General features: G+C 40.3%; 1 protein-coding gene across 2 annotated transcripts in view; it reads left to right on the plus strand.

Moving 5' to 3' along the window:
- Dclk1 (doublecortin like kinase 1) overlaps nucleotides 1–14,138 on the plus strand; it is a 327,731-nt gene that overhangs the window by 218,687 nt on the left and 94,906 nt on the right. For both annotated transcript variants that reach the window (XM_048341504.1, XM_048341503.1), the window contains exon 5: nucleotides 8,550–8,666. In XM_048341504.1, the coding sequence (XP_048197461.1) occupies nucleotides 8,550–8,666 (117 nt within the window). The remainder of the gene's footprint in view (nucleotides 1–8,549; nucleotides 8,667–14,138) is intronic.

Consider the following 14,138-nt stretch of genomic DNA (forward strand, 5'->3'; position numbering starts at 1 on the left):
TCTGGGAGGTTTCTTTCAACTCAGAGACTATGTAAGGCAACATTTGAGGAAGTTAGAGAACCAGAAATGCCATTTTTTTCTTTTCCTCACTGAACTTGTGCCATTTTTATCTGCTTTAGAACTGAATGTGCTTCCTGACTTCTTTGCATATAGCAGCAGAGAGGAATATTATTCTATTCAGAGGCTTTGTACTTTTGCCAAAAAAAAGGCGGCTTGTCTTTGTGGTTGAGAGAGGGCAGAAAGCACAAAGGATATATAGCTGATAATGAATTTTTCTAGAATGGGAAGACATGAGAACATTTTCCCAAAGGCCATTTTGATATTTTTAACATCATTCAAGGGTCATACAAACATCATTACAGGCAGCCAAAAAGAATATATGTCTTTCCCATGTACCAAATGATTTAATGGGCTTCATGTATCTATACAATATGAGGGCTGCATGTTCTCCACTCTAGTAAACACAGAGTAGGGGTAAGTTGAGGCCTCTAACCCAAGAATGCTTTTATTCTGGCCTTAATTTATTTTTGTGCTGGTACTGGGGTATGAACCCAGGGCCCCACACTCTTTCTCACCTTTACCTATTCAAGGCTGGTGCTCTGCCACTTGAGCCCCACCTCCATTCCAGCTATTTGCTGGTTAATTGGGTATAAGAGTCTCACAGACTTTCCTGCCCAGACTGGCTTTCAATTGGGATTTTCAGTTTTCAGACTCCTGCGCAGGTGTAAGCCACAGGCCTCCAGCCTTATTCTGGCTGATTTTAAAAAAGAAGTTACAACAATAAAAACATTCCTTACTTAAAGAATGTGCTCTAATCTGCATGCAACATACAACCAATTTTGTCTAGACACTTGGTAGCCCTCACTTTTGCCCTCAAGAGTCTCCAAAAGGTACAAGTGGCACCTTGAGAATCATGACCCTTCTATGCTCTGAGGCGAGCCGTGGGTGCCTGCAGTGCAGTTCTGTAATTATTTCTATTCCTCCAAATTTTCTATAGCACTTCAGCCCACATACCAACTGCTTCTGAGTGGAGGGAGGTTCTGCCTAAATGGAAGTTCTCATGCCACTGGGAGCCTGGCCAAAAAATATGTTCCATACCGCCCTGTATCTTACCATCTGGGTTGTCTCTCTGAAGCTATCCATTATAGAATGCCCATTTCTTGCCTGACTGGAGACAGGAGGCATTTTCACTTCTTCCTTCCCAAATCCTCAGGGTATCTGTGAAGCTAATGTCACTACAAACCATATGAAGGCTTACCTTGAACCATGAGGTATCTAGAAACTTGCCAGGGCAGAGATTTTATCAACCCTGCTTGCTTTCTTTACTTGTTACAGGAGGTTCAGTCACCAAGGAGCCAATTCATGGCTGGTCTGATTTCCCATAGGTATTAGTCAGGCATACATGAGACACAAAACTTATAAAGAGAAAAGGTTTACTTTGGCTCATAGTTACGGACTACTCAAGATTGGGCAGTGTTATTCATTGGTTTGAGCCTTTGATGAAGATGACACACAGTTGGAAGGGCATGTGGTATGTGGTGGAGCAAACTGCTTCTACCTCAAGCCAGGAAGCATCAGACAGACAGACACACAGAGAAGAGGGGGCTAAGGCAAAATATATCATTCAAAGGCATTCCCTTGGTGACCTACTTCTTCCAACCAGGCCTCAGCTCCTAATAGCCATTTGGTATGAACTCATTACTGGCTTAACCCACTGATGAAGTTGGTGCCCTCATCATTCAATCACCTCTCACTAATTCCACCAACGTCTATTTGCTTAGGCCTACTATATTAGGTATTGTAAGCAATCTAGAAATGATTTAAAGTACACAGGAAGTTGTATACATAGATGCTATGTAAATACTACTCCATTTCAGCCAAGCATAGTATTCACCATGCAAATGTACAGCTGTAATCCTAGCTACTTAGGAGGCTGGGAGTTGAAGTTCAAAGTCAGGCTAGGCAGAATTGTCTGTGAGACTCTTCTCTCCAATTAATCAGCAAAAAGCCAGAAATGGAAGTATGGCTCAAGTGGTAGCATGCCAGTCTTAAGCCAAAAAGCTAAGCAAGAGCACAAGGCTGAATTCAAGCTCCAGTAGCGGCATAAATAATAAATCAACTCTGTGATTTCATGTAAGAGGTTTGAGCAGTCACAGTTTTAGTACAAATGGGTGGCAGAAGGACTCTGGAACCAAAGTCCTGTGGATAGCAAAGGATAGCTGCACTTTTAGATTATGATCTTATCACGTCTGGCTACTTCTTCCACCCTTTCATCCGTCTCAGCATCGGCCTTCCTAAAATGGGGTTTCTGCCTTGCTTAGTATCTCTACAGACAAAGGAAAGGCATCCTCCCATTCCTTAGAAAATACAATGCTCAATACAATGTGTGTCCAATGGAATGAAGAAGTGAAGTGATTGCCCTCCCTCCAAAGTTAGTGAAATATAGCCTTTGTGGAAAGAAAAAAATAAGGCTTTTGTGTTTACTGGCCACTTAGGTTATACTGTCCCCAATGTTTCTAAATTGTGGTTTTAAGGTGAAAGCTTTTGGCATTGTTTTGAAAGTAGTTAAGTAGTTGTTTTTCATCATGCATTTTCATCATGCGTGCATTTTTCATCATGACAAAATAGAGTAACCATTTAAATTAATTAAAATACCTCAAATATCAACTTTAACTGAAAAGATAGGGGTGTGTGTGTCTGTGTGTGAAAGAGAGAGACAGAGACAGAGAGAGACAGTGAGAGAACTTGATTTGATTTATACCTTGATACCACAAAACTCTAACTGGGTCTATTTTGACCTTGGGAGGAGACAAGAAAGTAGTTACCATATTTTGTGTTGTTTCTGTTTGTGATTTTTAGCCCAAGCCTTCAGAATTATACTGATCCCCAATATGAATCACAGAGCCTCACTCTTCCCCTAAAAGAACGTGGTATACAATTTGTAATCTTTTATGTGTAATCATCTTTAAGACTCCATGTCTTAAACTGTCTAAGTTATGGCTTCATTATAGCTCCGCTTTTCAAAGAGAATTCATTATTTGTTTTTCAGACAGTTTGATAGAAAGTCAGCTTTAAGGTCATCTTGTAATTTATATAAGATTGACAGGTCATTGTTTGCTGTCCTTCCTAAGATCTACCATCACTCACTCACCTGCTCCTGGCCATGGATATCAATAGAAATTTCCTAGGCTGTGTTCACTAGGGAGCAGCATAATTAGGCCACACAATCAAATACTGGGGTGAGGAGGCATCTAGGAAGTATAGAGACTTAGGTTCTTAGCCTTTTCTGAGACTCAGTTTCCTTCTCTGTAAAGGGGGAGATTGGATCCGCTCAGAGAAAACTAAGTATTCACACAAATGCTAACAGAACCTATAGCAAACTAAGCCAATATTCACTGAGCAGCTATTACCTACTTTAAAATAACTCAACCACTAGCTAGTACCTAATGGAGTAAGGAGCAGGGAGGCAGAGTAATAAATGAATAAATTTGGTTGGTTAATAGCATAGCAAGAGATGAATTTAAAATAAGCAGTAGAAGCTATGGAAGCTCAAGCTATGACATGAGCCTTTTTCAATGCCTCAAAAATATCCAGTAATGACTACATTTTCTTTAAGAAGACTGTTGTTGACTGATATAACTAGCACCTTTCTGGTATTCGGTAACGTGTCAACTTAGTGTGGGGAGATTGGTTCTGTTATGCTAGTCTGGAGCCCTGGCTGGTCGTTAGAGTCCTAACTAGAAATTCTTGCACCCATGGCCAAGAGCATGAGACAAAGCCTAAACCTAACATCTTAATTGTTGTGGCTCCCCGAAGGCTGTGATGAACAATGTGTACCAGCTAGTAGCTTTCTGTTTTAACTGTTTATTCTGGTTAACTCAAGTCTGAGCTTTCAAAACTATGAGTTTTTAATTTATGTGGCCTATAAGTGTCTGTGACCTGAGACAAAAAGCCCAGGTCATCCTGCCCTTGTTGTAATCTTCATTTTGATTTAGGATGAGAAAAATGTATTGTTGTTGAAAAATAATTTGTTGAACTAGCCAACTTTGTTTTTCAAATATGAATCTTACAAAATAAAAATTAGCAAGGCCAAAAACAAAGGGTGTACATGCCAGGCTCCAAGTTCTGACTTTGTTCTACATACTACTGAAGTGCCAGACTTTGAAGTCAGGCCCCACTTTACCACGCGAACCCCACTTTACCACGTGAACCTGAGATAAGCAGGCCCTGTGAGCAAACCCAGGATAAGCTTATTAGGGCCCAGCCGGTCTAGAACTCTAACCACTGGGAATGCTTAACTCTAACTGCCCCTAGAATGCCTCGAGCCCTCAGCCAATCAGATTTGTACCCGTAATCTTGCTTGCTTAAACACCTGATTGCTGTAACTTTGTCTTTTGCCTTTATAAGCTCTGTATAATCGCAGCTCGAGGCTGCCTCCTAACCTCTGCTGTGTCGGTGGGTAGGACAAGGCCTGGGCCGCGGCCCCGCTTGAATACAGCCTTGCCTTGCTATTGCATTTCGGAATGTCTGAATCTCGGTGGTCTTCTTGGTGGTGGTCTTGCGACTTGGCACAACACTACCTGAAGCTCTGTGCCTGGCACACACAGTGGCTGCTTTATCAAAATGTGGTTGGTGAAAGCATTCTCATGATTACAATATGGCAATCCAGATGGGTGGTTAATAGCCTTCCAAAAGGCAAGACAAAAAAATCTAGGACAAAGTCCAGAATGTGCTGTTAGTTATGAGGATAAAGCCTTAAACTAATTTGAGATCCTCCACATTGTTGAGCGCTCTGCTTTGTACACAAAGAATTTCCATGAACACATCCTTATGCATTATTGTTCCATGTCATGTAAACAGTCCTGGTCTGGTGTTTCTGATCATATCTTCTCTGTTGTAAATGTTATATTCTGGGTTATTCCTGTCTTAATTTTTGTTGACATAACTAAATTAGTCCCTTCCCCACCCCCCTTTTCTTTTTTCTTCCTCTTCAAAATGAAATCAACTTCCTATACCCCCTGGTCAGGTCAGAAGAGCTAACAGTAGCCCAAGTTACTAGGAAAAACCGAGTAATCTCAGTTTATTAAATGCTTTTTTCATCATTGTGACAGAAAGCCTGACAAGCAATTTCAAAGGAAGAAAGGTTTTATTTTTTCTTTTCATTTTTTGTGCCAATTCTTGGGCTTGAATTCAAGGCCTGGGCTTTATCCTCAAGCATTTTTTTTTGCTCAAGGCTAGTGGTCTACCACTCGAGTTTTATCTACTTCTACCACTGGAGTTTTATCTCACAGACTCTCTTGCCCTGGATGCTTCCAAACTGCAGCCCTCAGATCTCAGCCTTCTGAGGAGCTAGGATTACAGGGTGAGCCAGAAGTGTTCGGATACAAGATTTTATTTGGACTCATGGTTTCTGAGATGACAATCCATCATGGCTGGGAGGGCGTGGTGGATAGGAAGAGGCCATGGTAAATCATAGCCCCAAGGCCCCACCTTCAGTGACCTACTTCCTTCAGCTAGGCCCATAGCTTACCTTTTACCATCTCCCATTAAAGTCATCATATTACAGTTCATCAAGGGCTTAATCTATTCATCAGGTCAAAGTGCTAATGATCTATTCATCTCTGGAAACACCATCATAGGTACCCTTCAAGATGGGTCTTACTAATCTCCTAGGTGTTTCTCAGTCCAGTCAATTTTTGATTCATTTCTCTCTGCTTTTAGCTATCAAAAAAAAAAAAAACAGAAGTAGAATTTAAAACACTCCTTTTCTTCCTCCTTCACTTCCTCCTCCTTTCTTCCTCCTCTTCTTCACTGTTTTTTTCCTCTTCTATGTTCTTCATGACATTTCCTCCTCTTTATTTGTTCTCAGTTCATATGAAACTCTTTTCTACGCAATATCTCCTATTTCTAGTCTGGTAACATTTATATTGCATATAGAATCCTCATCCCCCTTTTATCTAAACAATATCAACTACAGGAGATAAAGGAAAGAAATGTATTTTAAACTTCTAAATTGCATAAATAGAGAAGGTGTAAATATGATAATCACATTGGCATTAGATCTGAAATGGTGATTTCTTTGTAACTAAAGGATAACATGTTTAAAATACATAATGGAAAAGTTAACATATTAAACTTTGACCTAAACGACAATATTCAAAAATAATGCCACATGCAAAAGGTTAACCTGTTTCAGCCACTGCCTATAAAGATAAATATATATAACATGATAGACAAAAAGATACATTTTTGAACAAGGAATACATGCTTACAAACTACTAAGAAAAAGAACAACCTTAATTGCAAATAAGGAAAGATGTGAATTCATTTTTGCCAAAGATATTCGCAAAGAAATGGTTAATATGTATAAGGGGAAAACATAATAGTACAGACCATGAACCGATTTCATATTGCAACCAATTAAGTCTTAACACTTGATTAGAAATTTGAGGGGGAAAAACTTCTTAGAAAAACAATACTTTACTTCCACAGGGGACCAGGAAAATGAGCATTCCTGCTCTAGTAAAAGTCACATGGTTCAGACACTGGAGAGAAAATTGCCAACAGCCTTGAAAGCTCTCCTCCATCAGCCCACTAAAACAACTTCATTTTGCAAATATATTAAAGCACTTACGTACAGAAATTTCATTTTAACCAACAAAGACTAAATCTATCTGAAGGAGACAGATGCTTGAATTCTCATTTACAAGATATTATTGGACAATTACAATAGTGAAGTACTGAAAGCAAGTTAAATGTCCAATGGAAAGAATAATCTTGTTGGGGGGGGATGGAGTAGTATGATTTTTTTGTTTGTTTGTTTGCAAGTCCTGGGGCTTGAACTCAGGGCCTGAGCACTGTTCCTGGCTTCTTTTTGCTCAAGGCTAGCACTCTACCACTTGAGCGACAGGGACACTTCTGCCTTTTTCTATATAGGTGGTGCTGAGCAGTCGAACCCAGGGCTTCATGTATGCTAGGCAAGCACTCTATCACTAGGCCATATTCCCAGCTGTCACTTTGCTTTTTTGTTTAAAGCTTATGCTCTTCCACTTGAGCAATAGTGCCTTTCTTGGCTTTTAGTTAACCAGAAATAAGAGTCTCAAGGACTTTTCTGCCTGGGCTGACTTCGAACCATGACCCTCAAATATCAGCCTCCTAAGTAACTAGGATCACAAACATGAGCCATCAGCACCTAGCCAAAAAAATCAGACTAATTAAATTACAGTTCTTTCTGTGGTAAAAGGGAATAATGCTCCTAGATATTTTAGCATGAAAAGGACTGGTAGCAGACCAGTATGTTCAGTTTCTCCCAATGTTGTTTCAACATACAAGTAAGTAGAAAAATTCTTGAATTTGGTATACTACCCTCAAGGAAAAATAGCATTTGATTGTGAATTATTTGGAGTGTCCCTAATGTTCTCCTTAATGCTATTTTAGCTGCACTAAACATTGATTAACATTAAAAGCATATATTTTCTAACTATGAAATGTGGTTTCTTCGGAACAAGACATATGGATTCGCACATCATGACTGATTTGTGCAGCTCACTAAGAGTGAAACACATAGTTCTTTGCTATATGAGATTAAGCACTGAATTTAATGAATAGGAACATTGGAAAACCCAGCAAAAATGAAGTTATTCTCATCCTTATGTCAAGATGGTTTTATAGACACAATACAAGCACTCTAGCGATTTTGTGCAGTGACACCACATCCTTGTAGAAGGACAACAGCATCTTTTAACCACCATTATGTCTCCTCCTTCTCCTCCTCCTCTTCTTCTTCTTCTTTTGTGCCATCTCAGAGTCTGGGCATTGTCTATTTGCTTTTTCACTAAAGGCTGGTGCTCAGCCACTTGAGCCACATCTCCATTTCTAGTTTTTTGTTGTTGTTGTTGTTAATTGGGTATCAGAGTCTCATAGACTTTCCTGCTTGGGCTGACTTCAATCTGTGATCCCCTGATCTCAGGCTCTGGAGTAGCTAGGATTACAGGTATGAGCCACTGATACCTGGCCCAATATTATGAGCAAATGTATCATCACTTGCATCATAAAGTTCCATATCGTTCTATGCAGAGGTCCCAGGACAATACATTTTGACCTGTCCTGGAGTATGGAAATCTTCGGTTACATTACTTGGTTCAGGAAGTTGACCTTTCCTCTCCCATTTTTGAAAGAAAGAACAATGTATCCTTAAAATAATACACATACACGCATAACTTAAGAGGAAGGTAAAGAGAAGGACAATGAAAGCACCCTTTCACCAGCCTCTCATTCTAACTGATCCAGAGTAGTAATGTAAGGAAATTAAACAAGGTGGCTTAGCCTGTCATTGACTTTTGAATGTATAAGAAACCCATCCTGATCTCCATCTTTGTTTTTCTGTTTCCATGGTCACCAAAGAGCACTGGGCAGGCAGAAAGTAGGTGCAACCGAGGATGGTCTATGGAAATAGATATATTTCTATTCCTGGTGCATTGCGCTTTCATTGCAAGATGGTGCCTGTGCTGTCACTGGATCGTGATGTATGGTTGTTCTTGTTTCTGCAGAATGTCGTGTGGTGAAGTCCACTTCTTACACCAAAATAGCTTCATCATCCCGCCGGAGCACCACCAAGAGCCCAGGGCCTTCCCGGCGCAGCAAATCCCCGGCCTCTACCAGCTCAGGTAAATCAGCCAGAGATCCTGAAGAAATGCTTTTTTTTTCTTTCTTTAGATGCAGGCAGAACAGCGGGCGTGCAAAGCCGGAGCATGAGGTTTGCAAGCCGACTATGATTCCGGTTTATAATTTTAGAACATCTTGGAGTAGTTGAACAGATTTGCCAGAGTCTAGCATGTTGGCTGTAAGAAAGAAAGGATTAAAAAAAAAAAAAACTTAAAGCTTGGGAAAAAAAATGTACTTAGCAAAAGTCAGGAAACCCAGACCAGCCCACAAATGGAAGCCTTCCACCTATGGGTTTGGCATATATCATGAAAGTTAGTCTCCCAGAAAGCAAAAGCCAATGTTAAGGCATTCATTCTACCAAGATGTGGTCTGTGGAGGGTTTACAATTTGTTTTGGTTCAACTTGCACCTGACAGTTATAACCCTGGCCTCAGTTTCCTTTCCTGGCTTAGGAGTTAAAAGCATTGAGGCCTGGTGGAGTGGGAAAGGTCCATCCCTGCAGTGAACTCAGTGAGATGGTCTCTCAGTGGACAGGAGTTGGTGTTAGAGTGGGCTGCACACTCTCAGAATGAGATTCTCAGGCCTGGCTTTCCCTGTTTTGGTCTTAAAACTGACATGAGTCAGTTACCAAGGTGCCATTTTTCTAGCCTCAAGTGTGTGAAATCTGTTTGACTGTGGAAGGTGGTTATTTATTGAATGATACAACTGTTGAGTGGGAATTACCGAATGATACAAACTATAATCATCTCTTGATTTCATGAAGATAGAAGTACTCTGAAAATACAAAGATTTTTAGGGCCTACATAGAGTCCTTCTTTGACTCCATAATGTGATCTTATTGAAAAGTGTGTAAAAGAAAAAAAATACAGCTCTAAGTTGGGCTTGCCTATGAAATAACTTATAGCTGGGCACTGGTGGCTTGAATCACTGTGCCAGGCACATTTATGAGACTTTTGATCTCTAGGAAATAACTAGTCTAGTCCCTGGGTTAAGACTACAACTTACAACATTAGAATATATTAGCAGCATAGAGTAAATATTAGTCCTACTACACCAGCACAATTTGCCCAAACACCATGATGTGTGCCAGTGTGGAACAGAAGTTCTTCTTTGTAGGTCAGTGTTAGAACCAGAACAAAGAATCTCCAATAACTCTTCCCTCTATCCCTTACCCATTCCTGTTGTTAGGAACTGAGGAATTGAAAGTGGTTTATTAATATTCAGATGTATCTATGGTGGGCCTGCTAGTATCAAGCATTTGCTAGGCACTAATGATGCAGAGATGAAAGCAAAGAGCCCTTTTCAAAGAAGCAGATCATCAGCCAAGGCTCCCTAAATAACTTATAGGTAACATAATTCACATACCTGTGGAATTATTATTAGTATCTATTACAAAGAATGCCCACAAAGCTAGATGTAAAAGAAACCAGAAACCCAATAACACATAAAAAGAATATCAAGCCTCTAAATAATCACATGCTAGCACATTCGCTGAAGAACCACTATGAAATTAGAAAAATGGAGCCAGACACGGTGCCTCAAGCCTGTAATCCTAGCTACATGGGAGGTGATGATTGAGGTGAAGAAGGGGGGATCATGGTTTGAGGCCAACCTAGGCAAATCAAAGGCAAAGATAATTTGTGAGATTTTATCTCAACCCGTGTCTAGGTACAGTGGTACACACTTTCATCCCAACATAGGGAAGCATAAATAAGAGGATCCCAGTTCAGATTGGCCCTGGCATAGAGACAAACTAAACAATGCAAACTAAACAATGTAAAAAATATTGGTAGATGTGCCCAAGTGGTAGAAAGCCTATTCAGCAAGTATGAGGCCTGGAATTCAAACCCCAGTAGTGTCAAAAAAAAAAAAAGGAAGAAATTGGGAAAATTGTTTTTAGAATCTTCTTAAAATAACAAGAATATATAAGAGTGTTTAATATAGCTTGAATCATTATATAGATGTCTTTGGAACAGGCCTCTTACCAAATATATAATTTAAAATTGAAATTTCCTTAAGTAAATTTCTTTAGTGCCCAGAGAATTTATAACAAAACATCTCCAAAATGGAAAACACAATATGCACCAATTTGATGTCAATGAAGACTGATTAAAAAGTTTAGTTTGGCTTTGTATTTCATTTACGATGAGCACTATTAGGACACCATGTTTTCTGTCTTGAAGTTCCATTACTACTATTCTCCCAAAATGTAAAAATTTCACATTTTTGACCCTTTCTTGGAGTCCTTAGAACTTGGGCATATTTTTGTCCAGGCTTTTTATTCCCATGTAAATACAGACCCTATTTCTTCTCATAAGGAGACATTCTCTACTCAGAATCTCTTTCAAAGCCAAGACAAACATAAGTCCCACCCACCCACCCAAGGGTAATTTGTAATCCATCAGTTCAACCATGAGCTATGAAATTTCTTGGCTTTCAGAAGCTGATGGTCTGAGGTACAGTTGCCCCCTTTGTATTTGCAGTAAAGAAAAGCCACTGCCTTAGTCATGAACATCTACTATGACTGAAGCACTGCCCCATAAGCCTTGGGGATATAACTTATTTGCATGAGACCCTCAGAAACCTTAAAGTCTTTCAATTGTGCTACTTAATTTTTACTTTCTTTATAGTTACATAAAATATTTTATGTAACATATGCATTTAAGACAAGAATCAAAGCTGGAGAATTGAAGAGAATTTTAATCAGCTCACTAGACCAATTTGTCAAATGCTTTTGATTTCTCTCAAACACTTTCAAAGGCACATTGTTAGCTATTAATCTTTAGCTTTAATGTAGATTAGCTTTCTATCCTCAATGGAGGAACTTTTCTCTTTTGGATCCCCAAGAAACTTATTGAAAACAAAATACACCATGAAAATCAGGAGACTAGTCATTTATCCCTTGTGTTTTAGACTTTCTTGTTGCCTAAGAAGCCCAAACTTTCTTCAAGTCTCTCTCTTTCTTTCTTCTCTGTTTCTCTTTCCTATAGTCTTCCTCTGCCTCCTCTTCCTTTTCTCTCCTTCTTTACCTTTTCCCTTTCCTCCTCTTCCCTTCCCTTCACCTTCTTGGTTTGAACTCAGAGTTTTACACTTACAAGGCTACCCAGTACTATCTAAACCATACCATCAACCTTTTGTGCTTTAGATTGCCACTCAGATGGGGTCTCCTGTGTTGGCCCAGGTTGCTTTCAGACAAAAATCTGAGTAACTAGTTTGCCTCCTGAGTAACTGGGATTAAAGAAGTATACCACCACATTTGCTTGCACTTTGAGATAGTGTCTCACTGTCTTTTTGCAAAGCTGGTCTTAAACTGTGATCTTCATATGTCTACCTCCCTCGTAGCTGGGATTACAGGCATAAGCTGCCATTCTCTTTATTGTACACGTTCTTTTTTCTTTTACCTATTAACTCCCCTGAGTGCTCATCCCAAACAGGATTCCAAGATACTCTTTTGAACCATTCTTTTATCTTACTGTTTACTTGGAGACAGCATCCCACATCAACCACTTTTTAATCACAGCTTACTGTTAACCTTCTGAGTAAATTAAACATTTCCTGAGTATCTGCTGATTTCTAGACATGCATTAGTCTACAAAGGAGAAAAAGATAATAAAACCACCATCCTAGCCCATCCTAGCTTCAAGGTAGCCTAATTCTTACTGAGAAAGAGCATACACGCCATTTATTGTAACAGTGTAGGGGTCATGACCTTGAGGAGGAAGAGGTGAACCCTAATTAACAGGTGCAGAGGAAGTTTCCAATAGACAAGGACTTATATATGAGTACTTAATGTCACCTGGCATAGTGAGTGAGCCTTCCCACCTGTTGTGAATTGAGGCACAAAGCCCTTAGGATTATCAGTAGCTAAGCAGATCAGATAAAGCCAGAGAACAGTGAGAACCCTGATGGAGTTGGAGAGGCAGAGGCTGGAGATGCCAAGACAAGTAGCGTCTGAAAGGAAATCACTCTTGATACAGTGAGCACACCACTTGGAACCTGGACTGAGAAGGAACCACCTCAATGAGGCCTTGCTTGTGAATGGTGTTAATGGTCCAATTTGGGCTGCCCCAGCCCAGCTCCCAGGTTGGGCTTTAAGTGAGACAGTCCAAAGCAATTGGTGGTGTGAGAAGAGGGGCTCTGTCCTCAGCTCAGAATTCTCTTGCATACTGATTCCTGGTTTCACATTCTCCCCGATTTTCTTTCACAATGCCACCACACTCCTTTCCCATCTGGGTGGCCACCATACTGTCCTAAATAGCACCTGCTGTCTGGCCTGTCTGCCTCTGTGCCTTGCTTTGAACATCTTTCCCACAGGCCCATGTCCCATTTGCTACCATTATTTACCATCTGCCAACTAAAGTCTGAACTTGTTGATCTCCAGCAAAAGGCAATGGTCTTGTTTTCCAGCTGTGTCTCTCACTTCTCCACCTTAAAAGCTACTGTAAGTTTTCCCCGATCGTGATTTAGCTGTTCCAGAGCACACTTCTGTTTCTAATACTTACTTGGCCTAGGCTATCTTCCTCTGTCATAGCCAGTGTCAAAACACTGTACATCTACTCTTCCCAGTGGATCTTGGCAAAACATTCTTTGGTCCTATCACCCTGGAGGCTCCTGCTCAGCTCTGCCATGCCAGGGCAACCCGTGGGGCTCCATGGCCACAGGTGACACAAGGTACCACCCTATCAGGTGGTAAGCCAAAGTTCAAAACACATACAATGACACTTCAAGTTCATAGTAACTACTGGGTGAATGTTGAACACATGTATAAACTAAAGCATGCTAGGAGCTATGGAAATTGCCTAGACTTCTTGAGGATAAGGGCTTTTATTGTGTAAATATTCATTTAAAAAATGAATTCAAGGAGTCATGTCCCTGTCTTCCTTTCTTCTTTCCCTGTTCACCTCTCTTTCCCCTTCCTCTTAGTATGTGGGCACTTCAGAAAAAATATCAAAGCTCCACCTTAACTAGGTGGTTTCCTAGAATTAGAAAAAAAGCACTTCCCCAAACAAGTAGTCTCTTTTCTCTTCGTCTTGGGTGGCTCCATGTGCCATTTTCTTCTTTCCTTTGTTTTTGTCTCAATAAAGTGGACAGGAATGGACAAGGACTGGGAGAAGTGATTTCTGTCTCTTCTAGAAAGTGAGAGGCAATCTAAGGCAGAAAGCCAGGACCCTCAGCAGCATGCCTAAATTACTACCCTGTGAACCTATAAATGGGCATCCATGGAGCCATGTCTCCCCCACACCCCAGAGATAAATGAGCATCATTATATGCTAAAAGAAGATAGCATAACAGCAAGGTCAGTTTTATGTCCAAAGTTGTTTTTTTTTGTCCAGTCCTAGAGTTTAAACTCAGGGCCTGAGTACTGTCCCTGAACTTCTTTTGCTCAAGGCTAGTATTCTGCCACTTGATTCACAGTTTAACTTTTGGCTCTTTTGGTAATTTATTGGAGATAAGAGTCTTACATACTTCACTGCT

Source organism: Perognathus longimembris, chromosome 3 (assembly GCF_023159225.1).
Source record: "Perognathus longimembris pacificus isolate PPM17 chromosome 3, ASM2315922v1, whole genome shotgun sequence".
NCBI classification, from domain to species: Eukaryota; Metazoa; Chordata; class Mammalia; order Rodentia; family Heteromyidae; genus Perognathus; species Perognathus longimembris.